The sequence below is a fragment of the Sorghum bicolor genome, chromosome 2, assembly GCF_000003195.3.
Source record: "Sorghum bicolor cultivar BTx623 chromosome 2, Sorghum_bicolor_NCBIv3, whole genome shotgun sequence".
Taxonomy (NCBI): Eukaryota; Viridiplantae; Streptophyta; class Magnoliopsida; order Poales; family Poaceae; genus Sorghum; species Sorghum bicolor.
The window spans coordinates 64,244,258-64,271,382 of record NC_012871.2 but is presented as its reverse complement, the minus strand read 5'-3'; the positions used below and the strand labels follow the sequence as shown (position 1 = coordinate 64,271,382).

The following is a 27,125-nucleotide window of genomic DNA, read 5'->3' as shown; positions in this document are numbered from 1 at the left end:
CTTTGCGTCGATATGAGATGCGTTCCTTTTATGGTTGTCATGGGTGTGGAGGGTTCAAGTTGCCAATAATCTGTCTTCCCATGAGATGGACCAGTTGCAGAATAAAGTATATATTAGCGTTGCAAACCTTTGTCTAATATGCAACAAGAAATAAATAAAATGAGTAAGCTTTCATTCAAAACAGGCGACGAGGGTATTCTGAGTAAAAGCAGACATGCAAGTAAAGTAAATTAGATTTTTTTCACCAAATCAATCATTGAACTCTATAAGAATCAAATCAATAACAGTTCGAGGAGTCCCTTTTTAAGTGGTAATTGGTTTGGTTTAGCTCTTTCATTGGTTTATGGCGATCAACATACTCTTCTTTCATGTCCAGCTTAGAAATGTCATGGTCTTTCCACATAGATATACTCTCTCTGTCCTCTTTTAATTGTCGCTTGGAATATGACACAAGAATTAAAATGGAGAAGCAATAACCTGAACATCCATAGTGACAAGACGTTCTGCAATTTTAGAATGTATTGCTATTAATGTTGTGTGGGTGATGATCCGAGTGGAGGGGAGGGATAAGGCTGCGAGTGGATTACGCTGTGTTGTACGGAACTGAGCTATGAGCTATGACCTAAGGCGTTCGTAGCCAACGACGAATATTTAGGGACATGATACTGTCGCTCTAACAACAATTAAAAAGGGACAGAATGAGTACTTTACATTAAATATTCCTAAACATCTAATCCACTGAAATCATAATGTCTCTAATCCGCTAAAATCATAGTGTTTAGTCACGCCTGTTATCTAGGCCTTTTCAAGATTTCCCGTCACATCAAATCTTGCGGCACATGCATGGAGCATTAAATATAGACGAAAACAAAAACTAATTTTACAGTTTATCTGCAAATCATGAGATGAATCTTTTAAGGCTAGTTAGTCTATAATTAGATAATATTTATCAAATAAAAACGAAGATACTACGGTACCGAAATTCAAAATATTTTCGGTAAACAAGGCCCTATTTAAACTATCATCAATGTAGTCGAGTAGCTCTTGTGCCTTGGTTCAAGTTGCCTAGTTCTAGTGTGTAGCTTAGTTATCTTGCCATCGCTCGTTAGTCTTTGTGTAGGAGCTCTTGTTGTCTTGCTAGGTGTAGGGGGTGCTCTTGTTATACTAAGCTTGAGTAGTGCTTATTAGGTCCATCTTGTTTTCTAACTAGTTTGCCTAAGTGATGTGTTTTGAAGAAAATTTTATTAGGCTATTCATCCCCCTAGAGATCTACTGATGTGATCAAGAACAGAGGACAAATAGCTTGGAGTACCAATACTAGCAAGTCCATGTGGCACATGGAGTTACATGGATGACAAAGGTGTGTTGTATCTTGGAAAGAATTGGAAGTTATGCGAACCATGAGGAGAGATCGATCGGATCCTCAGAAAGGCACATTATGGTGATCAATTTTGTTGAAATCTGCAACTTAGAGTGGGTCTTAGAGGCTCAGGTTTTAACTTTTAATGCAAGATTTTGTGGTGGAAGATTCGTTGAGTTTTGAAATTGCTATGTAGTAGAGGTGTTGACGAATAGAGACAAATTTTAAGGTCTCAGATTTTAAGAGCAAAAGAAAAAGGCCCAGAAAAGATGTCAAGATTGAGCTAGATTGTAACCATATAGGCTTGTCCTTCATCATGCCTAATAAACGTGACTTCTAACTGTAACGTCCCGCCTCCACGAGGCCAGGCCGGGCCCACTTACATCTGGTAGCTTTTCTAGGACATAGTCAGCCCCCACAAACCAACACTAGTCTTTTCTGTACACTTTGTCCTCACTCGTGCGCACCCGGGAAGTACTTCCCGGTCGGTCACCCATCAATAAATTTCTCCAGGCCAAGCACGCTTAACTTTAGAGTTCTTTAGAGATGGGCTTCCGGAAAAGAAGTTGCAACTTATTGGTATGAGTCTCCTATTAATCCTATTAAGCCCTGGGCCGGGTGTTACATCCTCACCCCCTTAAGAGATCGACGTCCTCGTCGATCAACCCCAAGCCAGGAACGTCCCCTCTTGGCCACGTCCGTGCATCCAGTGCCAGCGCATGTGCCATGCTGTGTGACCACTCTGGGTCCACACCAGCCATGCACACCATGCCTGCGCAACTGTCGCACCCGTGAAACCGCGAGAGTCGGCTCTGATACCATTCTGTAACGTCCCGCCTCCACGAGACCGGGCCCACTTACCGGGCCCACTTACATCTGGTAGCCTTTCTAGGACATAGTCAGCCCCCACAAACCAACACTAGTCTTTTCTGCACACTTTGTCCTCACTCGTGCGCACCCTTTTCTGCACACTTTGTCCTCACTCGTGCGCACTCGGGAAGTACTTCTCGGTCGGTCACCCATCAATAAATTTCTCCAGGCCAAGCACGCTTAACTTTAGAGTTCTTTAGAGATGGGCTTCCGGAAAAGAAGTTGCAACTTGTTGGTATGAGTCTCCTATTAATCCTATTAAGCCCTGGGCCGGGTGTTACACTAACTTTTTTTTTTTAAAAAAAGAATGATATCACTACCAACTTTTAAAAGGCCAGAGTAGCCTGTTCGTTCAGCCTGCAGCCAGATATTTGACACCTCTCGGAGAAATTAAAGCTCACAACATGAAGACTAAGCGCACAATCCAACAAACTAATATTTTTTTATTGATGATAGAAATCAACAAGAAAAATAACAAAAATCAGCCAAAGCTACTAACTCTGAAGGCATGCCATCTTTCTATTGAGGCCAACAACATGACAGGTTAAGCGACAGATATATAAATAGCATGGCACTACAGCACGGTCATCATCTAGAATGGATTATATATCGGGCATTTCAGCTGAATTATGTTGTCGCAATCTCAAAGACAAGTAGTACAAATGAAACTAAGACTGAAATTAAATTAATGCATCCAGGTTCACATAGAAGTTTAACAAATTCATAAAATTGGAAGTAACTGATCCCAGATTACATGAAAGCTATTGCTGAACAACAGTTTATACGGATCCAAATATATCTGCACTTCCATGTAAAATTTGGAGAAGGTTCCAAAGATATCAGAAGGAATGGATGGTTTAATTATTAACCAGCTGCAGCAGTTCGATGTCCAAAGGATATCTAGATGGCTTAGCAAAGCTTAGAAGTAATAACTTAACCTGAAATGCAAGGGAGTTGCTTTAGTTTATGCCAGAGCAGCATGCAAAGTGAATCATTTACTGCTTATGAATCAGAATGAGAATGTGAAGGTCACAAGTACTATGAATTGCTGAAGTACCTGTAGAAAGCTATGCCATCACAAAATATAACAACTCAAGGGTCACCTGAAACTCGCACAATACAAAAATGCATCAGCATTCAATACTAAATACATTAAGATGAAAGATCTCACGGTTAAACATATGCTAAAGTGAAGGAGTCAACATACACTAAGCAGTTGACCTTGGTGAATTTTGCACAAATGTGTTGTTTAGACAAAACAAGGGACACTTCATCAAGATAACTAGACATAATATATAAAGTTCAAATCAGAGGACAGATAGTTATGATCAAATACTAACAGTTAAAAGTTCCATATAGATTAATCTCCTAAAAGACATCTGAACTAAAGTGCATCTATTTGCAGAGAATAAAGTGGCAGCTCACGGCAGATTGTAAGCTGAACTTTCAAATGACTGAAGCCATCTGTCTGGCGATGTACTAACAACAAAAGCCAATTATTTCTCATATAGCACTTGAATAATCAAGAAGTAATTAATTCTCACCTAGAAAATTTATTGTGTTTGACTGGAGAGATTTGCAATAAGTTTAAAAATTGAACTGAAGATAAACAACAGAGTATTTCTTACTGAAATCTACCAACATTATCAATGACTCAAAATTCAAGATAGTAGCTAAAACTTGAGCCCAATCATTTTAGTACAAAGTCACGATTAGAGAAACTAAACAACCTAGTTTGTTTACATAAGGGTGAGATATTAGGAAATACAATTTGCCTCCTGTAAGAAGTAAGCATATTTACACCAACATTTGTGGAATTCACAAAGATATAATACAGTGACTAAATTTAAGTTAATATCTAAATAGCATGAACAATAGATTAGAACAGAAGAAAAAACAAAGATAATGAAGAGATCGAAGATTACCCACTACGTTGCATCAAACACCGTTAAGACGAACATTCTGACCCTCATCTGGTCTATGCAGTCAATTGCTCTACCACTGGTCTATGCAGGAGGCTCCAAGCGCATGAAGAATGGAAACGCAGGACCTCTATGAGGGTCTTCTGCGTTGTTACGGATTAGGCTTCCTTATTGACCCAAATTCCATGTAAGCTGGCCCTCACTGCCAGTATGCGCAGCCTTTTCATCCATTCATCACGGCGTATCTTCTTCATCCAGTCATTCAGCAAAGAGATGGCTTTCATGAGCACCCATCCACCGATGCGCGGGTATGATCCCTACCGCGCGGCTGCGGAACCCGCACGGCCGCCGGTACAGGTATGCCACGCCAGCGGCCGCGGCCGCCGCGCCGAGCGCTAGCCCGTGGAGTACCCACAAGCGGGCACCCAAGCCCGACGAGGACGAAGAGTCGGACGACGGCCGCGCTGATCGGCATCGCGGCGTGGGCACACGGTCCCCTCCGCTGGATCCGCGCGCCGAGCTCTTTGTGATTATTAGGTTCAGGTATCGCAGGCGCGCGGGCCAGTAGTGAGGCGGGAGTGGCCGGCGGCGGGGTGAGAGGCGCGGGCGGGCGCAGCCATCAGCAAGGCAAGGAGAACAGGGAGGGGAGGGGATTCACGGACAAGGGAGGCATCTGAGGGCCCACCTGTCGGCGCTGATTCACGTGCGCCGGAGAAGGCGGCGGCGGCGCCGGGGGCGCCGCGGGTAGGGCCGTTAGGGCGGGGCGCGCCGGGGGCGCTGTTTTTTTTTTCTTTTTAATTAAATATTTTATTATTAAAGGGAGGGGAGTGACGGACCGAGTGAGAATCGGAGAGGCCTTCCGCTCTTTTGAGGAGTAGGAAGAGGAGTACTAGAAGAGGAGAGATATATACTCAGGTTCACCACGCGTGCGCTCTCCCCCTCCCTCTTTTTCTCCTGGAGACGACTGTGCGACCGCCGCCGCCGACCTACGCCAGGTTCCCCGGTTTTCGCCGGGCGCTTCGCCGGCGACGAGCTGACGAGCACCCACCGGTACGCGCAACTCTTCTCTTCCCTTCCTGCTGTGCGAAACCGAGGGCCCAAACCCTAACTTAAGCTATGTGGCTACTTGTCTTCGGATCCGATCTAATTACAACTGAATACATGTAGCATGCATACTAACTTCGATTTGTCTTTTTTTTTGCAAAAATTGTCAGGTGTATATTTGTAAACCTATATGTCCTTTACTGGTTCCGCCCCTGGTTGATTCCAGCCCTGTTCAGGAGTGATGGGGAAGAAGGTGAAGGCTAAGCCCAAGAACTCGCGGAAAGCGCATGAACGGGATCTTCCAGCCTCATCCTCGGAGGTTGGACCTGGTGATGCGGCATCGCAGGATGCAAGCCACTCAGCAGAGGAAGCAGCTGCTTCAGCTAGTGGCCGGGAGCATTGCGGCCACTACGGTCATGACAATGCTCACTTGGACAAGGTCCTCCTGGAGATCTTGTCTTCCAAGCATGTTGCGTCATGTGAGCACTGCCGAGAAGATGCCCCAAGAAAGAAAGGTGGTGCTGTGGGTAAGCAGAAGAAGAAAGGAGGCACCTCCAAAGGCGCTACTGCCAAGGCGCAGGCGAAGGCGGATAAAAGTGATACGTGGGTCTGCTTGGACTGTGGTCGGCATTTTTGTGGTGGTGCAGTAGTGGATACCAAGCCCTATGGCCATGCCAGACGGCATGCTAAGCAGGACCGGCATTGGTGGGCTGCAAGGTATGATGACCCAACAGTTGCTTATTGTTTGTCATGTGAAAAGGAGGTGTCAATTGAGATGCCCAAATTAGAGACAGTTGTTGCAGCAGCAGTGGAAGATAAGGTGGTTGATGCAGAGGATACTGATTCATGGCGTTTGATTAACCCCGATGCTAATGTGATCAAAGGGCTGCCGAATCTGGGAAATACATGTTTCTTCAATGCAGTGCTGCAGAGCCTCCTCGCGGTTGATAGGCTGCGCAGGAAGATGTTAGGACCAGACGTTCGTACGGGGGCCCTTGCTATGTCACTGAAGAAGCTTTTTGCAGAGACAAGTGCTTCAAATCATGCAGGAGGTGCGCTAAGCCCGAAGAACCTCTTCTCAAGCATTTGCTCAAAATATCCACAGTTTAGGGGCTACCAGATGCAGGATAGCCATGAATTGCTCCGTTGTTTTCTTGATGGTTTGCGTACAGAGGAAACTGAAGCACGGAAGCTAGAGGAGGAAGCTTCAGATGCAGGGGTTCCCACAATTGTGGATTCCATTTTTGGGGGTCAGCTGTCTAGTACTGTGTCCAGCACAGAATGCTCACACAGTTCTGTTAAACATGATCAATTCCTTGATCTCTCACTACCAGTTCCATCAAGGAGGCCTCCAACCAAGAGTGTTTCATCACCACCAGCAAAGAGGACCAAACAATCCATACGAGATAGGAATAAAAGCCGCAGATATGGGAAGGTTCCAGCTCGAGCATCTCCTTCAGTAGAGAGTAAAGAACAGATCCAAACAATTGCTGAGCGTAACAATTCCCAAATTCCTGGTTCAGAACTCGAACAGGTAGTCAGCGTCAGCGAGAAAGAGGCTGAGCCCTCTGGATGCAGTGAGTCATGTGGTTCTGTGTCTAATCAAGAACAAAATGCCACTACAAATGTGGAGAATAGCATCTGCTGGTTGGATTATGTCGCCGATGTGGATGAAACAAAATCCGAGATTCTTGATTCTGCAGATTCTACTGGAACAGGACAAATTTGGGAATGCAGGGATGCAACAGATGGTCCCTTGCACCCTCAGGATGATGCTCTACCCAAAGAGCAGATCTTGGGTTCTGAGCACTCAGGCGAGAACACTGTTGATGATGATGCCTCCTTACAGACTGTTATCTTACTTCCTTACAAAGAACTTGGTACCACTGCCAAGGAAAGGGATGAAACCATTGAAAATTCATATAATTCAGAATGTGAAGTTCCTCCTCTAGTTGTTGTTTCTCCAGTAACGGAAAATAATACACAACCTGGATATTGTGGAGATGTGGAGCAAGATGACTATATTGGTCTTGGTGATATGTTCAATGAACCGGAAGTTACTTCTGAAGTCAAGAAAGAAGCTAGCAAAGTAGAAGATATTGATGTAATGGCTTGGAGTAGTAACAGTGCTGATGATGAGGTAGATGATAGTAATGCTCCTGTATCAGTTGAGGGCTGCTTGGCTTTGTATACTGAACCAGAGCTGCTGTCTGAACCATGGCTGTGTGAGCACTGCACTAATGCTGCACGCATAAAAGTTGATGAAAGAAAAAATGTCATGGAGATGACTGACGGAGCTAATGAAATAAAGGATGGTGAGGAGATGATGGCAGGTGGTGATGGAAGAAAAGATGGTAAGAAGTTGATCGTGAGCTGCAGCAAACAGGAGGGCATTGATCAGGTTATGGGAACTGATGGTTGCAAAAAGGACATTGATCAGATTATGGCAACTGTTGATTGCTCTGACAATGTACATTCTGATATGCATTGCAAGGAAGCTAGGTGTGTTAATACTTCTTTGGCTGACCCTCAACAAAACTGTGATTGTAATTTTCCAGACACAGAAAATACTTCTATGCAGAGATCTGGTGCACTCTTCACTATGAATGAGACTGAACAGTCAAGCAATGAGACCAGCCACAAGGAACAGTGTATGGATTTGAAAAGATTAGAACTTGAGTCCTCATCTTTGAATAACCAACATGATTCACCTATCCAATATAATGATGGTCATAATGTGGATATAACCGCTAAAGCAGCAAGTGCACCACTGAGTTGTGGTGGTGAATCCGAGTCTTGCAATGCAACTAACAATGTTGAAGCTCCACCTGTTGGTGATACTGAAGAAGTTGTGTCGAGTAGCCTTCCATCAGATGCACAAAAAACCTTGCTTGGTGCAAAAGATAATGAAGATGCCATCACAAAGAATCAGGGCAGGAGGAAGCGAATGAAGATGGTTGGTAAGGCACAGTTAGAGCAAGATAACCAAAATAAGCAGAAAGATGATGAGACAAAGGTTTTCAGAGCTGCATTGAGAAGAATTCTTATAAGCAAGGCTCCACCTGTATTGACGATTAACTTGAACAGATTCAGCCAAGATTCTCATGGTCGATATAAAAAACTGAAAGGACATGTGCGCTTTAAGGAGATGCTTGATATACAACCATTCATGGACCCAAGGTACCTCTACTTCTGAAAGCATCTATTTTTTCCTTAATGAGTCAACTGTTTTCTGCTTTGCTGCAATTCAACACTACGGTGACATTATCATACAAAATGATAGTAAACCATATACGATTATATTGTACACATATTGCAGCTCTCATCTTTTTCTCAACAATAATGGAAATACACAAGTAAACAGTGACCATCATGCTGAATTCATGTCTAACATGCTTATGTTATAACTTTTTTTTTGCTCGAACACATGTTATAACTAAATTCATGCCATAAGGAAACTTTATGTCAACAAGTTATGCAAGTTGTGCTGTAAGGTCAAAGTAATAGCTATAATGAACTCGACATGCTGAATGCAAGGTTCTTTCCAAAGGTTCTCTACCATCTGCTGTCCTTGCAATGATTTTCTGAGACATTGGGCAGTAACGTGAAATCACAAACAATACAGGAATATTATACTAGCATAAGATTTAGCTTGATATGTGTGATCTGCTTTAGGCTATAAGCTTGCTGAAACAGAAGAGTAAATGTACTTGTGAAAATCCATCCATAGTGACATGAACAAATTAAAGGGAAAGTTCCAATGACCCCTGGAGTAATCCGGGGTGTTCTTCCTCTAGATAGCTTTAGATTCATTAATAAACTCAACTGACATAGGAGATGCTTTTCCACATAATGAGCTGGCATAGTATGGATACAGCAGAAAACATTTTCTTTTCATTAGTTAAGCACAAGATAGCAGTAACCAACTATAATTGTTAAACACCTGAGAAAGCCATGTATAGTGAAGTTGAAATCAATGGAATTGATTGAACTGATTAAGTGATTATTACCCAAATAAACAGGTAAGCTGACCTTTTCAGCATGCGAATCAACAAAATATATAACACCTATTAATCTGTCACTACTTTTTTTTCAAGGCACTTATTCGTTATTACAAATATATCCATGTCCATAATAATTCTGCCATATAAGTATCAAGCTAGCTAACCAATTAGGTTCAGGTTTGAGATATTTTCTCTACTGAAAACATGGTGCAAAAAAGGGTTCAGTTTGGGTTACCCTGCTCAAATGCATGGTTATTAAGCGTCGTCTGGGCGCTTTTCCAATCGAGGCGTCATGCCTGCTGTGACCTCCCTGCATATAGCATCGCCATGGCATGGGACTGACGCCCCAAGAGTGACAAGGTGGCTGCAGGCACAGGGAAAAGCGCGTGGACCGAAGTGTGTGGGGAGGAAATTAGAGGGAGTTGCGCGCGCAGGGGAAATCACGTGCCTATACCTTCTGCTGGAACACGCCCCACCCTGCAGCTCGCCAATTGAGAGAGCAGAGGGAGAGGAGATAGGAGAAGAGAAGATGGCAGCTGTAGCACCTGGAATGCTCCTGCCCCTTCTGCTCTGCAGATTCACAGCTCATGCTTCTGCTCCTTGCCCTCCAGACCTATGCCGTTATGTGTCTATGCCCTGTCGAGGACTGCCTGCTTCCACTTTTATTCGCCTAGGCGTCTGGAAGGGGGTGGGTCGCCACGCCTCACCTTACCGCCTTAATAACCATGCTCAAATGTTAAGAACATATAATCACATTCCAAGATACTAATCTGGCTAATGACAATCCATGATCCCTTTCCAAGACTTTGAATGCTCAAATGTGAAGGGATGAACCTGAGGAGTTGAGCGGCAATCTTTTATATTAGGGTTTCTCTATTGCAGCAACTCAGTGTCAGTAATTTAGATTTAAGTACTTTATCTTATTTATTTGCAGAACCATGTTAATAACACAAAGGGGCTGCTTCTTTCAGGCTTCAAAGCTTATTATCCATCAAAGAAAATAAAATCTCATGTTCCAGCTTCTGATCTTTGTTGACCATACAAATATGCCCACATTCATGTTCTTTTGACTTAGCGTAGTTTGCAACAGAACTACATGCTTACTGCCTACAGTTCAAATTGACTAGGAACTTTTGTGCTGAAGCTATATATTCATGTTTGAGGGCATATAATGGTGAATATCTTCTATTGGTGTCCTAATCAATCTAACACATTAAAATTTTTTTGAACCTTCTGCTCCTTACTACCCAACTTTACTACATTTATTCTTGATGAGGGATATATTCTTCATAGTTTAGTAGCTAAGCCTTATAATATTTACTCCCTCCGTTCCAAATTATAAGACGCTTTGGCTTTTTTAACATTGATTCTATTATGTACCTAGACATAGTGTATATCTAAGTGCATAGGAAAGAATTATGTATTTGGAAAAGCCAAGGTATCTTGGGTTTTAATATCCATAACCTCTGATGAGGTCTTGGTGATCATTGCTTCTTCCATAATCTTCCGATTCTATATGATAGAAGTGTGACATGCTTCTGATTTATCAGTAGGAACAGCTCTTTGAAGCCTTGGGATTGGTCTGTTCATCACTGTTTTCTGTTACCTGCAGATGTAACGAGAACACCACCAGCACCTATCGTCTTGTTGGTGTTGTCGAGCACTTGGGAACCATGACGGGAGGTCATTATATTGCGTATGTGAGAGCTTGCAAGATTGGAGGTCGGCAGCAGCAGAGCAGTGGCTCAAAGTCTTGGTTTTATGCAAGCGATGGACAAGTCAGAGAAGCCTCTCTGGAAGAAGTGCTGAACTGTGAGGCTTACATTCTCTTTTATGAGAGGGTGGGCGACTAAGATAAAATCTGTCAGCCTACTCATCAGTTAGTCAGTTATCAGTGCAAGATCACTGGGGGTAAACTTGGGAGGTGAAGACAACTTCTTTTTGTGGGCACGGCCCAATGAGTTTGCATACCAAGTCCATTTGTTCCTTCGATTGAGTCGCTCCATGGCCCTAGGTGGCTTCATTACCATTCATTTGCTTGGTCGAAGAGATTTTCACAATTGGACTTGGACAGAACTGTTCATACTCCCCTACAGCCGTTACTTTCTCCTTTATTCTTCTTTTTGGTCTTGAAGAACATAGCTGGTGGTCTGGAGATTGGTCAAAATTGGCAGGGCTCTGTTGAATGGTTCATGGTCAACTTGAAATTTTTCTTTGGTATGTGCATGCCCCTAGATTTTGAGTGATGGGGGCACTGTAACAGGTTTAGGATCCATCCTGTAGTTGCAACTATCACAGCTGTTTTCACAACTCATCACCCGAGATTTTTTTAATATATATAAATATTCAGATTCTTTTGTTATGGATTTCCCGCTTGAAATTTTGGTTTCAGGCTTTCATTTCAGCATGGCAACTGTGCAAAAACTCTAGTTTCGATACGTTGGATTGCAACGGACTGCACGACTACGGTGTCCAGCTTGATTGTTGGCTTGCAGCTGCAAGAAGCAAAGCGGAGTGCCGCTTTGACAGCGTAATGCGCAGCGGGGTTACTGCTGGTGTGCTTGAACGTATCGGGTCACTGTATAACTGGAACGTGTATCGGTCACTGTATAACTGAATCACGCTTCCCTGCTGCAGCCAGCGTTGATCCGTCAAAGCTACGGCAGAAGCTGGCGCGCAACTGCGAAGGGAAGAGCCCGAACGCAGGCGATGACCGATGACATCTCGCCGTGCCGTCTGACACACACACACACCTCCGCACGAGTCCATGGCAGGTTCCCATCCCGTGCTGGAGCGTGGACCTTTTTGGATTGGATTGGAGGTAAAAAAAAAAAAATCCTGGACCTGAACGTTCACCGGCCCCGGTCGACGCACCAACCCGTGCCAAACGCCCACAAAAGTAGAGAAACCCTGCCCATCCACGATCCACCAATATGACCTACTGCTAGTACTATCCGTCCGTCCAGAGTCCCATCACACGAGGCAACGGCGGCGCACGACCGCAGGCGCTAGTCGGTCCACCGGTAGGTCAGTCGCCTCCGGCTGCCGGCTGCTCCCGAGTCCCGGCCCCGTAAGGCCTTATTTACTTCCCAGAAAAAATTTTACAAAATTTTTCACATTTCTCGTCACATCGAATCTTTAGACGCATGCATGAAGTATTAAATATAAACAAAAATAAAAACTAATTGCACAGTTTGGTCGAAATTGACGAAACGAATCTTTTGAGCCTAGTTAGTCCATAATTGAACAATATTTATCAAATATAAACGAAAATGCTATAATGTCTATTTTCTAAAATTTTTCGGAACTAAACGAGGCCTAAAAAGAAAGTCCGCGCCTCACGGTGGAAAACGGGAGCGGGGCAGGGCGAAACCGTCAGCCTTCGCGGCCCTCCGCGCGGCTAAACGCGACGCGACCGTCCGCCAAGTGGCGCCCGTAATCGCGCGGCCTGCTCCCGCGTCCGCGTCCGCGCAGGCGCAGGCGCGCACGACGCGACGCGCCTCGCCTCCCAAAACAAGAGGAAACCGGTTGGTTCCTTGAAAACAAAAGAGGCGCCCGAGCGGGCAGGGGTCTGAGGCACGCGGTATAAACTGGGTTAGCGGAGTGGCAGCGCCAACAGGCGGCGTCAGCGGGGCTCCCCTCCAGTCCAGTCCAGTCCCGAGTTGGGTGGCCGCGAGCGCGAGCGCGAGGGGATGGACGTGCGGGTGCCGCCGGGGTCACGGCCGCGGCCGCGGCCGCCGACGCCGCGGCGCGGCGTCACGCTGGCCGAGCAGCTCGCCGCGTCGTCCAACCTCCGCGACCTCCTCAAGCTCCGGGACGACGACGTCGGCAGCGGCGGCGAAGGAGGAGAAGGCCGCCCCGCCGCGGCGGCGAGGCGCCGCACGCTGCTGGACGTCATCCGCGACGCGGACGAGGGCCGCCGCCCTCCCGCCGCCGCCTCGGGCCGCCGCGTCGTTCGCCCCGCGCCGGCGTCAGCAGGCGTGGGCGGCACGGCCACCGCGGCTCCGGCGTCCGCCGCGCGGAGGCAGAGCCAGAGAGTGTCCCTGATGGCGCTGCTGGAGCGGACGGAGCAGCAGCAGTGGACGTGGAAGCGCGCGGGCGGTGCGGAGGAAGCGGCGCCGCTGCCGGAGGAGGAGGAGAAGGGGAAGGGCGGCGGCGTGGGCGGGCGGTGCTGCGTGTGCGTCGCGCGGGGCAAGGGCGCGGCCTTCATCCCCTGCGGCCACACCTTCTGCCGCGCCTGCGCGCGCGAGCTCCGCGCCGGCCGCGGCCGCTGCCCGCTCTGCAACGCCACCATCCGCGAGGTCCTCAACCTCTTCTGACACACCCCCCTCGCCTACTGAGCATCGCATTCTGCGGTTCTGCCGCCGGTGACGGTGCTTCGTGGTTCTTTGTGCACGAACCAATCTTTTCCATCGTTTTGGGTTTTGGCGTTGATCGGTGACGGATCGACGATGATCGATTAGAGAAAGCATTCGGTGTAGATAAGATCTCTGTTTTTCGTTTCTCTTCTTGCTCCATTTCTTGTTGGACTCCAACCAAACACGACATATGTACTACTAGTACCCTCATCATCCTCATCCATGCCGTGATGGATGCACAGCACAGGTGAGCATTCAAGATTCACTGTCCATGGATGGATCGAATTGAATCCTGCAATCCCCAGGACGCCGTGCTATCGCAGTAAAGATCTCTTGGTCCAAACGAAACATGTCCAACCCAGCAGAATATCCTGGCGTCACTGCCCGGAGATTGCGTGATGGTACACGCGTGTCATCTGAAGTCTCGTGCTCCGCCAGCCATCCAGCCAGTGCATGGAATGGAATGACCCGTCGAATCCAAGCTCTCCACACCACCGCGTTCCCTCCGTTCAACGCATCGGTACGTCCAACTTCAAACTGCAGTCTGGTGATGTCACGAGCAGAGAAAGGTAAAGAAGCGACGACGAGTCGAACTGCTGAATTGCAGGCCGTCTGATCTGCCTGCCCTGCCCTGCCCACCTGAACACGTTAGTTAACGTTAGGCCGATTTTGACTCGGCGTAACCTGAACGGCTTTGTCAATGCAAGTCGCCGTAGTGTTGGGCCGTGCGAGCGAGCCCCCAGCTCACAGAGACGAACAGTGCGGATCATGTTGCCTTGCCGAGTTTAGACCTTGTACTAGGGATTCTAGGAAGGATCGGGCCATTCAGGCGCTGCCACGGCGGGCGGCGCCATCTTCGGCTATATATTATTATTGTACGCGGCACGACGCGCAGATCGGCGTCCGTGTAGAGCTTCGATTTAGATCTTGCTGCGGTAAAGTCACCTTTACGGCTTTACCATGATGCCATCCACTCCTCGCCGCCGCGCCGCGCCCGATCAAACTCAAGACCATGGCTGCAATCATCCCGCGCCGTCGAGCGGAGGGACACATGGCGAGCGCGGGATCGGCCGTCGGCGAGATGGAGTTGTGCTCTCAGGCCGGCCCCGATCGACGCGGCGGCGTACCCCGGCCGGACAGACAGGTTTATCCCGGCACCGTTTTGTCTTTGGGAACGGCGACAGCGCGCATGATTGCGACGGCCTGCTCTGCTGCAGCAGCGACGAGCCACAGCGGTAGAGGCCAGAGGCGGACAAGCTCGCATCGCTGGGAGGAATTGCCGTGTAGCTCACTAGCTCGCAAGATTACACGGCCGGTCCGTGGACTGTAGCGCCGGCCGTTGCGGTGTGCCCATTTGTGCCGTATTATTGGCGGGGAGAGAATAATTCATAATTGTACTGTAGTACGCGGGATTGGAAGTGTCATTGTTTAAGGGCCTGCCGCCTGCATGCAGAACGATTCTGCTGCAGTTGGGATCCCATTCCCATGGGTATCAGATTACAATGGCTCCGATCCACATCTGTCGAGTCTCTCTTCATGAGTCGTGACATGACCTAAACTGGGCTTACTCTGATTGCGTCAAATGGCAATATAATAATATGTTCTTCTGAAGAATACACTGACAGTGGCAGTGTATATATATGTATATAGCACACATGCACACGATTAGGGCCAGGAAATCACATTATGCGCCTATAGCTAGATCGGTGGTTGAGCTGCATTGTCCATCTGCATGGGCTCCAGACCGGAGGCCCCATGGTTCATCACTCACTGTGCGTTCAGATGGAGATCGCCTCCGTCTGCACGAAAGAAAGCGACGTCCTCTGCAGATACAGTTCGATCCTATCCACGCTGCCACCCCCACCATGTCTCTTCCACCCGTGGTTTTACCATTCCAAGAATCCGAATGCACTTAGGCCTTGTTGTTCGCAAAAAAATTCAAGATTCTCCATCACATTGAATCTTTAGTCGCATGCATGGAGCATTAAATATAGACGAAAATAAAAACTAACTGCACAGTTTATCTGTAATTTGTGAGATGAATCTTTTAAGTCTAGTTACTTCGTAATTGGACAATGTTTGTCAAATAAAAACGAAATGCTACAGTAGCCAAAAACAAAAAAAATGCGAACTAAACAAGGCCAAGATAGTATATATATACTTGGATTGTTTGGTAATATTAGACCCTGTTTCTCCAACGTCTGTGTTTGCTGCGATCAGGAGCCAGAAACGATGGATCATATTCTGCTGGGCTGTGTGTTTCGCCGGCAGGTGTGGCATTTTTGTTTGTTAAGGCTGCAGCTGCAGCTGTAGGAGGTCATCGTCGTGGATCAAGAGAACGTAATGCAGTGGTGGCTCAGGAGCAGGAAGCTGGTCCCAAAGCTGCTTAGACGTGGCTTCGACTCGTTCTTCTTCTTAGTCGGTTGGACGCTCTGGAAAGAGCGCAACGCCCGCACCTTTGATCGAAGAACTGCAACAGCGCTGGACCTGGCTGCGTCCATCTTCAGTGAGGCGGCCTGCTGGCTAACAGCTGGGAACAGGCACCTTGGTCCTCTGCTTGCTCGGGTTTGAGCAGCTCTTCGGCTTGTACCTGTTGGTTCATTCTGTTTTCGTTTCTCGTTTAGGTTCCTAAGCTGCTCGTGGTGTTGTTGTTGCTGCTTCTAACTTGGTAACCTGTTTATTACCGGATTGTAACACTCTTTTTACTTAATAAAAAACACGCCTTCGCGTGGTCTAAAAAAAATATTAGGCCCTGTTTGGATCCATTATCTGCTAATAGTTAGCTAGCAAATGGTTCATAGCTGATATTAATTGCTATTAGCTAGTTTGGTCCAAGTGTCCAACTAGTGAAATAGTTATTAGTTAGATATTCAACTAACAATTAGCTAAACTATTAGTTAAATTCAATGAGAGAGTTATTAGTAGCTAAGATCTTGTTTGGATCCAATAGCTGATAGTAGTTAGCTAGCTAATAGCATATAGCTAATATTAACTGGCTAATAGTTGACTAGTTATTATCTATTAGCTGGGAGGGTGTTTAGCTGCTAATAACTCTCTCCTTGGATCCAATCCAAACATGGCCTTACACTAGTGTTTACACTCAGCTGAGGCCTGAGCCAGTGCAAATCCTTTTCTGATGAGTGCACTAAACGAGTTCGAAACTACGTTGTCGTACTTCACCAAAACAGATTGCGATGCCCCGTACGTGCCCGGCACGACGAGGAGCTCTGGATGTGGATGATGGTCCCGGCTTTGTAGTTGTTGTCACCACGCAGTTACACACAGAAGACTGGTAACTGCCGATGTGCCGTGTGCGATACTAAGGAAAGCTCTTCCATTTAGGACAATGCTCACGACTCATGAGTCATGACAAGTACAGGCTTGGAATATTTCATCAAAGATACCATCATTCTAATGGAAGGGAGAACCGGAAATGTTTCTCTATCCGTGTATTTTTGGACTACGGTCCAAACGCATTTCAGAAAGATGGCGCCTAGCTAGACAGTCTATATGCAGGGAGAATTGGAAGTGTTCCTCTTGGCTTTTCCCTAGGTACTGTGACCCTTCCTTTTGGATGACACTGTGTGCACATCTTGGAGCTCCACTTGGCAGTTGGTACCAAAGATTGGTCGGTGGTAATTGTAAATTCGAAGAGATCTGTTTTCTGCAGGGAAAACGAAAGACGGCTTTCGGATTTCTGCTTGCGCGTACCTCGCTGCCGAAGAAAGCACAAGTGCCAACCCTGAGTAAACTGCTGCTGCAAGTGTAAAATCTTTGGACATCAGCTTTTAAAGTTCCAAACATGCGACTTATGGTTATCGTACGTTACTCCAATCTTTAGGCAGAATGGCGAGTAGGATACAACCATGACCATGTAATATTGTGCGAGTTGGTAACTTGCATCCTGATGTAGTGATGCGCGAACACTCAAGGAGGGGGGTTCTATAGCGGTGTTTTTTTTTTATAATAAATCAATAAATAATACTTTCTATCACAGTTTTTTTCCCAAGCGAACAGGCTCTGTGTGACGTCTCGGTCTCCCACTCCCACACATCGGATACAGCTACAGCTTGGATACGAGTATATATGATTTGGCACATCCCGAGTCCTAAAAGTTCTGTTCAACTCTACCTGGAACATCACAGCCCATCTTGGCCCAAAACACTTCCGCGCCGCGCTACGAACGAGGCCCGGTTCGGCCATGGGGACAGGAACAGCACCGGAGGGAGAGGGATATCCGCCGCCACCGCGCTCCCACACGCCGTCGGCCATGTCGCAGGGGTCGGAGGCGGGCACTGCTGCTTCTGGGGAGGGCGACGAGGAGAAGCGGCTGCGGGCTGCGCTGCGTCACCTGCAGGTGGAGGCGGGGGTGCTGGAGCGCCTTGTGTACAAGCACCGGAACCAGCACCGCGGCGCCGCCTACTTCCAGTACCTCCTCAAGGTGAGGCCTGGCCGCGGCTCCTCTACACCTCCTCCTGATGAAACCTCCCATCCCGCTGAGCGAGTGGCGAGTTTCTATGCGCGCAGGTGAGGAGGGACCTGAAGCTTCTGCTCGGCGCCGGCCTCGCGGAGGTCCTCAACGCCGTGTTCCCAGTTCTCGCATGCCGCAAGCCGGCCAACACGATCCTCGTCCCCACCAAGTCAGTCTGTTACTGTATTTACGCTTCTTACATATTTCACTTGCCATTGTCTGATTACTGGGCTTGTTTGGATATTCAACTAAAACTTTTTTGATTTTTTCTGAATTCTGATATAGGCAGACTAAGAAGAAACCTGGTGCAAACCACAGCCATCATGAGAGGCTTTTGGGTGTTGCCCGCTTGTTATCCCAGGTGCGTTTTGTGTCTGTTGATCTTTGATTCTATTGGAATCTTGACTTATGCTTAGCTCAAAGTGAGATTTCATACTTTGCCCGTATAAAATCTCAGTCAAAATTTTCTCGGTCCTTTGCAGATGTCTGAACCTGTTATGAAGGCAGCAATGTATCCTTTTTCTTTTGCTTGTTATATCATGTTTCTGTTTAATTTCTTATAGGTCACAAATAGGACTAGTGCACGTGCACTTGGCTTACGTTAAACTATAAATGTCTTGCACGTGCATCATCAATCATCATCATTAGAAAACAAATGTAAATTTCTCTTGCAATTTGAAAGATGTCCAAAGTTCCTTGACCTAAATTACAGTCAGATAACTTTTTTACTTGCTAGATCATTCTTCGTTGATCTTTGCACGGCTGTGTTCTCTTTGCTTGCACGAGTAAGGGTCCTGATCCAACAGGTCAGGGATTTAATCTATAAGCATGGCTAATATTGTAACAAGAAGATTCGGTTTGAAATTGCTGACATGCGCTCTCCTAACACATTAGGATTTAGGAAAGTCACCTTGGAATCACATGCTAGCTAATATTGTTATTCTTTCTGTTTTCCCTACATAGCTTTTGCTGTAGATGCTGACGCTATGGTATTTGTTTCACAGATGTTACTTGATGTTGTGTCAGTATACAATAAGGTCACCGATCTTACTGATAGGAAGCAGGCTGTTAAGATTAGCATCAGTGGAGTGCAGGTATATTTTACTTCCACAGTAGCTATGATGTCATTTTGTATATCATGGAGAAGACGTATTGCCTGAGACCATGTTTTCACTTTTCACACAAACTGATCTTGCCAGTAAATGTAATGATTTCGCTAAATAAATTTGCCTCTTTTTTCTCTCTTATTCCCACAGGCTTTCAGAGAGTACTACCCCTCTATGAATGATGCATGTACAGTTCTGGAGTGTGTATGGGTAAAAGATAAATTCATTTTGCATGAAAAGGTTAAAGATATCTGTCAGGAAACCCAAGTTGAGGATCAGAAGTGCTGCGGTCCTGAATCTCCAATCCAGTATGAAACACTTGCACTGATTAGTGAAGGTTGAAATGCTTTATCTTCTATTCTTCACGATAAATGCATGATGATCCATTGATCTTGAATTCTTTGTTGCTTTTGTCATAATTCGATGACATGCTCATGAATCATGGCAATGCTTGGTGCTTTGTTGCTGATTTTGATTGAAAATAAAGCACCTTAGTAGTGTTATTGCATTGCTAAGAACATAGCTCAAATTAAATATTAAGATACTTCGAATTATTTTACTATAAATTCCCATTGTTCCCAAGCTAGCTGCCAACTACCAAGGTGTGAGTCTGGCTTTTGAGGCTAGTTCATCAATCTTTGGAAGTATGTCACATTAGAGCTTATATTAAACAGCTACAGTTCACACATGGTGGCATGATTTATGGTGATATGGCAGACGTGTGTTCTGATACTAACCTCACATAGCCTGCTTGAATGATAAGCTAACATGGTTCTGACTGAATTGCACCAGGTTTTGCATATTACAGCTATATTATGGAGCAACATTTGATTAGTTATTTATATAATTATAACTTATAAGTTGGTTAATTTGAAAGTAGGCTGTTGCTTTATGGAACAAAACAAAAGGTTTTCAGCAACATTTTTTTATTATTATGTAGACCATGACCAGTTCTATTTTTATGGGTCTATGGCCTTTAACTTCAAAAGCATTCTTTTTAATTCTATTGCCCTGTTTTGTGACCAACTACAGATATGAAAAGTCTAGAAGGAACGAACTCGCCAGCCAGCCAGCCAGACGCTGCTCTAGCAGAGCAATCAGATAAAATGATCCATTGCAATGATGCTGGAGATACTCAGAGTGGGAGGAAACTAGAAAATGAAAGTGGTGCTTGTTCAGTTCCTGACACCCTTAGTACTCACGAGCACCTGAAGCCCGAGACTAGGAAGAGAGTAGCATTTGTCGCAGTTGGAAATCCAAAAGTCACAGGTGCAGACTCAGAAACAAAATCATCAGAGGTGAACAAGAAGCAGAGACTAGACATGATTTCTCCTTCCAACATACAATCTAGACTGTACAACAAATTGCTGGATTGTGATACTAGAGATAATTCCATACTTTAATATGTTCGCTTGTTAAGGGGACGAGCAATAGGTAGGAAAGTGCGCTTGTGCTAATGCATCTCAAGACACGGTTCTGAAGCTGTGTGCACTATCAGAAGTCCAGAAGTTGTGTGCAGTATCAGAGATTTAAATTGTGAGCTGCAAGATTGTTTTGTAGTATTCAGTCACGCCAATGTTCAGCAGCACACTTTTATACAACTGAGTTTTGTTTGCATCAGCAGATTTCTTCCTTACAGATTTAATTATTCATTCATTCATTGTGTGAATTTGCGCTTGCTTATGTAGTTTATTTAAATATTTCTCATGTCAATTTGGGACTATGGTTTCAAAATATTATGTCTCTGCAATTTGTGCAAGTGCTAATCAGCAAGTATAAAAGCAATCACTTGTGTGACTGATCTCTGCAAAGAATTCTGGCAGTTCCAGTGACGACCTCAACAAGAGATCTTGGGCATGCATACGTGATACATATCCCCGTATAGGGTATATATATAAATTAGTGGGTCAAGATTCAACAAGACCCGTTCAGCTCAAGATGGAACATTTCACGTACTATCAGGCTTCAGATCAATTAACCATGCTTCAGACAAGAAAAATAATTGTTGTGGCCAACTGATGAATGAAGATCTGGTTATTGCTATCATGCTATGTACTTTACATGTTCTGCTGCTACCCATCAGGGCAAGCTTGGGAGTGTAACTTCATCAAAGGAGAGAAAGCTGACCCGTCCATTATCCACATGACAACATTTCAGAGGGGTGTCTCTGAAATTATTTTCCACCGCTTCCAATTCAACCCTTGAGGGTGGTTCACCACTGCATTAGATTGGAAACACAATACATCAATGTCTTTCTTATGGGATTATATGTCAAATGTCAAAGTTGTTATAGAAACATGTATCAATAGAGTATATGAGATCATCCTTGATTCCTATGATGCTGGTTTATTCATAAGCTGTGATCCTTGACTTAGATGACATTGTTCTTTGCAGTTTATCTCTTAGCAGAAAATCTTAGACCGCTGTTCGGTTTCATCTATTTATTTCTTTTGGGGGGAAATGGTGAAAAATAGAAAGAAAATGTGATAAGTTGCAATTGACCAACACAAAGAGAATATGCAGGCAAGAAATGATGATTGAACAACTTGACAGCAACTTGGCAAGACAGAGTCCAATCAACTGAGAATCAATCAGGTTCAACTGAGTTCATATAGCTAGCAGATGGGTGCCATTGCAAAATAGATACAAAAGCACAAGAAATCCATTTATATAGATATGGATGCCAGCCACCCTTGGCCTCCATGAAACTCGGCCCATGTGTACCAGTGGGCACTCCCATGTTCCAAAGAAGATATTGTACTAACATTGTATATGCATTCTTATTTACAGATAAATATTTCAACAATTAAAGAAAACCCTGAAATGAAGATAGACCCTATTACCCTAATACTGAAAGATCCACAGAAGATGAATTGCAGAAAAATGGAACTGCATTGAATCTATGAACATAAAATTAACTGAGTCGATGAAGGCGTACTATTACCTTAATAGACATAAGAGGAAACTAGGGGACCCTGCGGATGACTTTTTGAACTTGCTATTTGGTAGATAAACTTCAAAAAATGGAGATATCCCATCAATCTGCATTTCCTTGAGGCTCCATTCGGTTGTTCCGGAACGGGCGATTCTAGGCCTGGAACTATTCCTCCATAGTACAAATTTGTGAAGAAAGGGTTGGGCTAGGAACCAATCCCAGATAACCGAACGGAGCCTGAGCAATTTGGTTATGTCATTGGAGGCTCCGTCAACTTTATTTAAGCTCTGATCAATCTCAAGTATATTCATCTGGGGGGCAATGGTGTCACAAGTACTACCATGCTTCATTGTCCAGGGAACACCAAATCTTCCAACGATATATCCAAGCGATTTCAATTGTTTATAAGCCTGGAAGGTATCCCAGGAGCACCCATAATTTCCTCCAGCAAGCTTTTCATATATGCCTTCAATTCCTATGGTTTCATCCTTATCACTGAGAAGAATCAAGGCACCTCTTTCAGCCAAGAACCTGCATGTTTTCGTCAGACAACAAGCCTTCATTGGCAAACTCGAGTACTTGAAAAATGAAGTCAACGACAAGCGATTCATGCATAATACATTAGTTGTAAATGGCTTGAGAGTTTCACGTAGTGCAGCATTTGTGCTGGTCTGCTGGATACGGTTACATTTCATCGAACAGTTGGCATACGTACCCGATCTCCTCAACGTTGTAGTACAGCTTGCCGGCCCGAGTGACACCGGTGGTCAGCCATATATTGCCCCAGCTCTCCACCACCTCCGCAGCGCCGGTCTCCTCCACCCACCGCGCGCGCGACGCCATATTCCTGTGCCCCCACAGCCACATCCGCAGAACCCAGCGAGGTCACAATCCCACTATCCCAGGACGAGCCAACACAGACGGGAAAAGCAGTGCAAGCAAAACGAAGCCACGCACCTGGACCCTTGAGGAGGCGGGCGGCGCATTGTCGAGGAAAGGGTTGAGGTGATGCAGGGGCGTCCCGGGTAAATATGGGGCCCAGTTCAAAACAATAAGTGGAGGTCTAGTGTCTATTGTCAAAATCTAAAAAAAAAATTAAATATCAACATATTACAAAGACAATGTATAAAAGATTAACTAAATAAAATAGGGATTATACCAGGCAATGATCTCCGTCTGGCGTCCTAATCTGGGTCCAGCCGTCTATAATTGCTATTAGGTCTCGACTCTTGAGCGACGAACAACACCAAAAGCGAGGAATAAGTCTAAGGGACGAAACCACGAACTCACGAAAGGTTACAAACTATGTGAAGAAAAATTACCAACCATAGACTTTTCTAACTCACAATCATGGACTCAATGTGTTTTCTCACGAAGGAAGTAACAAGCTTTTACTAATTATTATATATACTTAGAACACTTAGTAAATTTTGAGGCCCATAAATTTTAGAGACCCAGTTTGGTCGCACAGCCCGCACGGGCTCAGGGACGCCCCTGGTGATGCTCCTCGCCATCATCGTTTCCAATCGCGGGGGTGGCGCCACCCTCCGGAGCACGGCTCCTTCGCCGTTTGTCACGCGCAGAGACCGCGGCCGCCACCATGATTATTTGAAGGCGTTTTTTTAATTCGCTTTGAGAAACGTACAAACACACCAAACAGTAATATGTATTTTCATAAATATATCTAAGAAAGTAAGGGCACATGCTCTCAATAGTAAAATAAATTTTACCATGACTATTTTCGCTTCAGTTGTTTTTTTGGAAGTTTTTTCCTAACTTTTTTTTTGGGTCACCCTTCGGCCTTCACCTCTAGCGGGACCGCGGCTACGTCGTCGGATACGCGAACGTCCCTTCGTCCGGCTCCAGCCTCTCAACTTCGCTGGTAGTGAGCCGAGCTCGTGGTCGTGGCTAGGGTTGTTTTCGTGGTGTTGGGCTTGGGCTGGTCCGCCTCGTGGACTCGCCTGAAGTGGGCTTTGCTTTGCTACGCTCGGCTGCCCCACTTGCCAGGGACGCTAACAATCACACAAGTCACCGGAGAGTGGACCCACCAGCCTCGTGCACTCCCTTCTTCTTCTTACCCCTCAAGTTCGGTCGCGCTTTCCGTTTCCCCCCTCCCCCTCTTCGAACGAACTCCTCGTTCGAACGAACTCGGGTCCGATTCGGCAGGTGCGTGCGGATTTCTCGTCCCTCCCGGTGCATACGGTCTGTATTTGATCCGGGCCGCCTGGGTTGGCTACCGGTGTTGATTTGGCGCGGCAACCGCGGGGGGAGGAAGGGGTTTCTGATTAATTTCGATCGCCCGCCGCGCCGCCGATTCCCCCGGTCCCTAGGTCGAATTTTCTCATTTCTAGCGACGCTTCCCCACGGCTGATGTTTGTTGATTCGATAGATCTTTGCTGGGAACCGTGATTTCGAGCGGTTAGTCTTGTTCGTCAATTTTTCCCCCATCATCCCGCGTAGGACTCCCCACTTTTGCGCTTTTACCATTGCTGCGGTTTCAGTTTTCGTTATTTACTTACTTAGTGGTTAGGCTGTTAGGGTTGGATGACTGTCTAGGTTTTGTTTTTTGAGGGAACTGTGTGTAGGTTTTGTTCTCATCGTGAAGTAAAAAAAAAATACTGTAGAGCAGTAGACTAGCAGATAAGGAACTAAACCATGTACCCATGAATTTCAGGTTCATTGTGAAGTTGAGGTGAGTATAGGTATCAAAGAGAGCATGAGCACTGTCAGTGGTACAAGGCGTGCACCAAGGAGACAGTCGCAAGATGGGTCAGCTGATAAAGTATTGGTGATAATCGAGGCAAGCTCCCGGGTGGCGGGGAGCCGTCGTGGACCACCGACCCCTGTTCCTGGCGCACGAAACTCACCCATTGATGTGGAGGCCATCGACGATGAAGTTCAGGCAGTATCGCCCTCACGAGTGCCCCCGCCAGTATAATTCTCTCATTATCTTGAATTTAAACAAGTACTTACACTTTTCAATAGTGTTGTTTGTTCTGCTAGTGTCATGCCATTGGGTCAATTGGTGATTTTTAAGGATCAGCCTTTTAACAGGACTTCTCAGACTCTTTACTATTGCAGTTATTCCTGTTAAATAAGAATTTTTATGAATGATAGCTATGCTAATATATATGCTGCACCATCAGCTAGCACTTACATCAAAGCATATTGTATTCTGCTTCTGCAGAGGAGGAACAGGAGGACCAGGAGGGAACCTATAACAGTGGTTGACTTGGAGGTTGAATCTAGCAGGGAAGGTTAGTTTACTCTCTTCAAATCATTATGCTTGTACAATTAGTTTGTAATAGTATCTGTTCATCAATGCAACATCAAATCACTGTTAAATTCTTCATCAAAAGTTATATAGTCAACAACACAGACAATTTGGGTTAGTGCTTGTAATGTGCCTATGACTATATCTCAGATTACTCCATATTAGGACACAAGCTACTGAGTGGTGACACATCTCTAGGCTGTGCTGGAAGTTAGACTCATATTTCTCATTTTCTAATTTCTTAATTGACTGGCTTCTTTGCATGCTGCCTACATGAAAAATGTTTGTCAACACACATCTTATTTCCTAGCTTCCTCTGTGATTTAAGACTCCTATCTGTTACCATGCATTCAGTCATATGTGTTTTGTGATGATGCATCTGTATCTTCTCCACAGGGAACAAACGCCAGAGGGTTGTACCAGTAGGACATCACCTCTCTTCAGATTCGGGAGCAGGGTCCAGCTTGCAGGTATTTATTTTATAGTAGTCTTGATTGAAGGGAGTAACTTTTTCAACTTCAAAGCTAGATAGATGACCTACTTGTGTACTTTCAGCTATTTAGTGTGCATAAGGTTCTTGTTAATGCTCAATCCTAGCTTACAGATAATGTTATTTATGGAACTTTGTCCTTTCAGTGGCTTGTTTTAAATTCATATTTTCCTTGGCCAACCAAGTCTTGGAACACATGCTTACATATTATTATGGTGTGATATGGGTATGTTCACGTTCTTGCTAGCTGCCAGCATTTAATATCTATGATTATCCAAATGCTGTCATTGTAAACTTCTAGCATCATGTTATGTTCTGTAATGTAGGTGATATTGACTCACTGGCTTGCTATTTTACTATTCTGGAGTACATTTCGAAGATTTCAGCAAAAAGGCTGCCCTGTGTTTGATGCTTGTCCCAATTGCTTTTACATTGCTCTTGGCATTGAACTCTAACTATGAGTTTCTATTCGATAGTCAAATGCCGTACAAACCGGCAAAGAGCCTGCCAAGGAGGTCCCCAAGGAAACATTTTTCACCTGCCCAATATGTTGGAATAAGATGGAGGAGCCTTCCACAACGACTTGTGGCCATGTCTTCTGCGACACATGCATCAAGCAGGCCATCAAGATTCAGAAGAAATGCCCTACTTGCAGGAAGGGGCTGAAAATGAATAGTGCTCATCGCATTTACCTTCCGAAAGCTTCTAGTTAAGGTGAGCTGCTTTACATATCTGATGGCTTGTGTAAACTTTTGGGGCAATTAGCTTAACCTCTTTGTTATCTGATGCAGGTTGATTGGCCTTATCAAAGAAACTTCTGGTAACATAAGGCTGTGCAATATACAGTTAGGATCAGAAGTTCTTAGGGTGAACAGTGGATAGATGTTTCATCCTAGTCTGTATCATTTAACTGCATCACCAGGAGCTCATCATGAAAACTTCCCGACTAGGGAAGTGGATATCAGCCTCAGTTTTACTCCCCTCTTAGTGCATCCATGGTTCCAGAATGTTATTGTGTTGTTGTATGTATTAGGTTTTTGCCCTAGTGGATTAGTGTAACTGGGATTTGCTTCATTCTAAAATGATAATAGCGAGTTGAAATATTTAGCATTTTGGATGATTTTGCTTGGTACTGTGTACTCGGTACTATTTTCTGACCTCTCAGGCATCTAGAAAGATTTTGGCTGAGGCGTTGAGCTTGTATCCACGCTCCATGGCCTACACCAATCCTTAGCAGTCATGTTCCTATTTCTGGGAAGAGGAACTTGAGGTATCATTTTATAATGTGAAC

General features: G+C 45.3%; 5 protein-coding genes and 1 long non-coding RNA gene across 9 annotated transcripts; 4 read left to right on the top strand and 2 right to left on the bottom strand.

Annotated features, from left to right (window-relative positions):
- LOC110432521 lies at nucleotides 2,888–4,861 on the bottom strand. Its single transcript, XR_002449967.1, has 3 exons — nucleotides 4,156–4,861; nucleotides 3,288–3,333; nucleotides 2,888–3,168 (listed from the first exon to the last, which is right to left on the bottom strand). It is a non-coding gene; the product is annotated as an uncharacterized LOC110432521 (long non-coding RNA).
- On the top strand, nucleotides 5,044–11,562 carry LOC8054776 (ubiquitin carboxyl-terminal hydrolase 2). The gene is made up of 3 exons (XM_002462579.2): nucleotides 5,044–5,202; nucleotides 5,367–8,376; nucleotides 10,813–11,562. The coding sequence occupies exons 2-3, from the start codon at nucleotides 5,438–5,440 to the stop codon at nucleotides 11,051–11,053; spliced, it is 3,180 nt and encodes a 1,059-aa protein (XP_002462624.1). The 5' UTR covers nucleotides 5,044–5,202; nucleotides 5,367–5,437; the 3' UTR covers nucleotides 11,054–11,562.
- On the top strand, nucleotides 12,619–13,826 carry LOC8054775. The gene has a single exon (XM_002462578.2). It carries the CDS (start codon nucleotides 12,893–12,895, stop codon nucleotides 13,517–13,519), a length of 627 nt encoding a protein of 208 aa, XP_002462623.1. The 5' UTR covers nucleotides 12,619–12,892; the 3' UTR covers nucleotides 13,520–13,826.
- Nucleotides 17,680–20,804, top strand: LOC8058968. Of its 2 annotated transcripts, none has more exons than XM_021452318.1 (8): nucleotides 17,680–17,999; nucleotides 18,086–18,198; nucleotides 18,315–18,390; nucleotides 18,512–18,540; nucleotides 18,742–18,814; nucleotides 19,034–19,123; nucleotides 19,286–19,472; nucleotides 20,168–20,804. In XM_021452318.1, exons 1-8 carry the CDS (start codon nucleotides 17,760–17,762, stop codon nucleotides 20,536–20,538), a joined length of 1,179 nt encoding a protein of 392 aa, XP_021307993.1. In that variant the 5' UTR covers nucleotides 17,680–17,759; the 3' UTR covers nucleotides 20,539–20,804. The 2 variants fall into 2 exon arrangements, with proteins under 2 accessions (XP_021307993.1, XP_002462622.1); XM_002462577.2 differs by having other exon boundaries at nucleotides 17,681–17,999; nucleotides 18,742–18,835.
- Nucleotides 21,077–23,163, bottom strand: LOC8054774. Its single transcript, XM_021452319.1, has 4 exons — nucleotides 23,028–23,163; nucleotides 22,786–22,917; nucleotides 22,080–22,601; nucleotides 21,077–21,353 (listed from the first exon to the last, which is right to left on the bottom strand). The coding sequence occupies exons 1-4, from the start codon at nucleotides 23,054–23,056 to the stop codon at nucleotides 21,215–21,217; spliced, it is 822 nt and encodes a 273-aa protein (XP_021307994.1). The 5' UTR covers nucleotides 23,057–23,163; the 3' UTR covers nucleotides 21,077–21,214.
- Nucleotides 24,093–26,966, top strand: LOC8058967 (E3 ubiquitin-protein ligase RNF4). 3 transcript variants are annotated; one of them, XM_002462576.2, is made up of 6 exons: nucleotides 24,093–24,236; nucleotides 24,745–25,002; nucleotides 25,258–25,327; nucleotides 25,741–25,814; nucleotides 26,311–26,548; nucleotides 26,626–26,966. In XM_002462576.2, exons 2-5 carry the CDS (start codon nucleotides 24,787–24,789, stop codon nucleotides 26,545–26,547), a joined length of 597 nt encoding a protein of 198 aa, XP_002462621.1. In that variant the 5' UTR covers nucleotides 24,093–24,236; nucleotides 24,745–24,786; the 3' UTR covers nucleotide 26,548; nucleotides 26,626–26,966. The 3 variants fall into 3 exon arrangements, with proteins under 3 accessions (XP_002462621.1, XP_021307806.1, XP_021307805.1); XM_021452131.1 differs by lacking the exon at nucleotides 24,093–24,236 and adding an exon at nucleotides 24,251–24,400; XM_021452130.1 differs by lacking the exon at nucleotides 24,093–24,236 and adding an exon at nucleotides 24,253–24,488.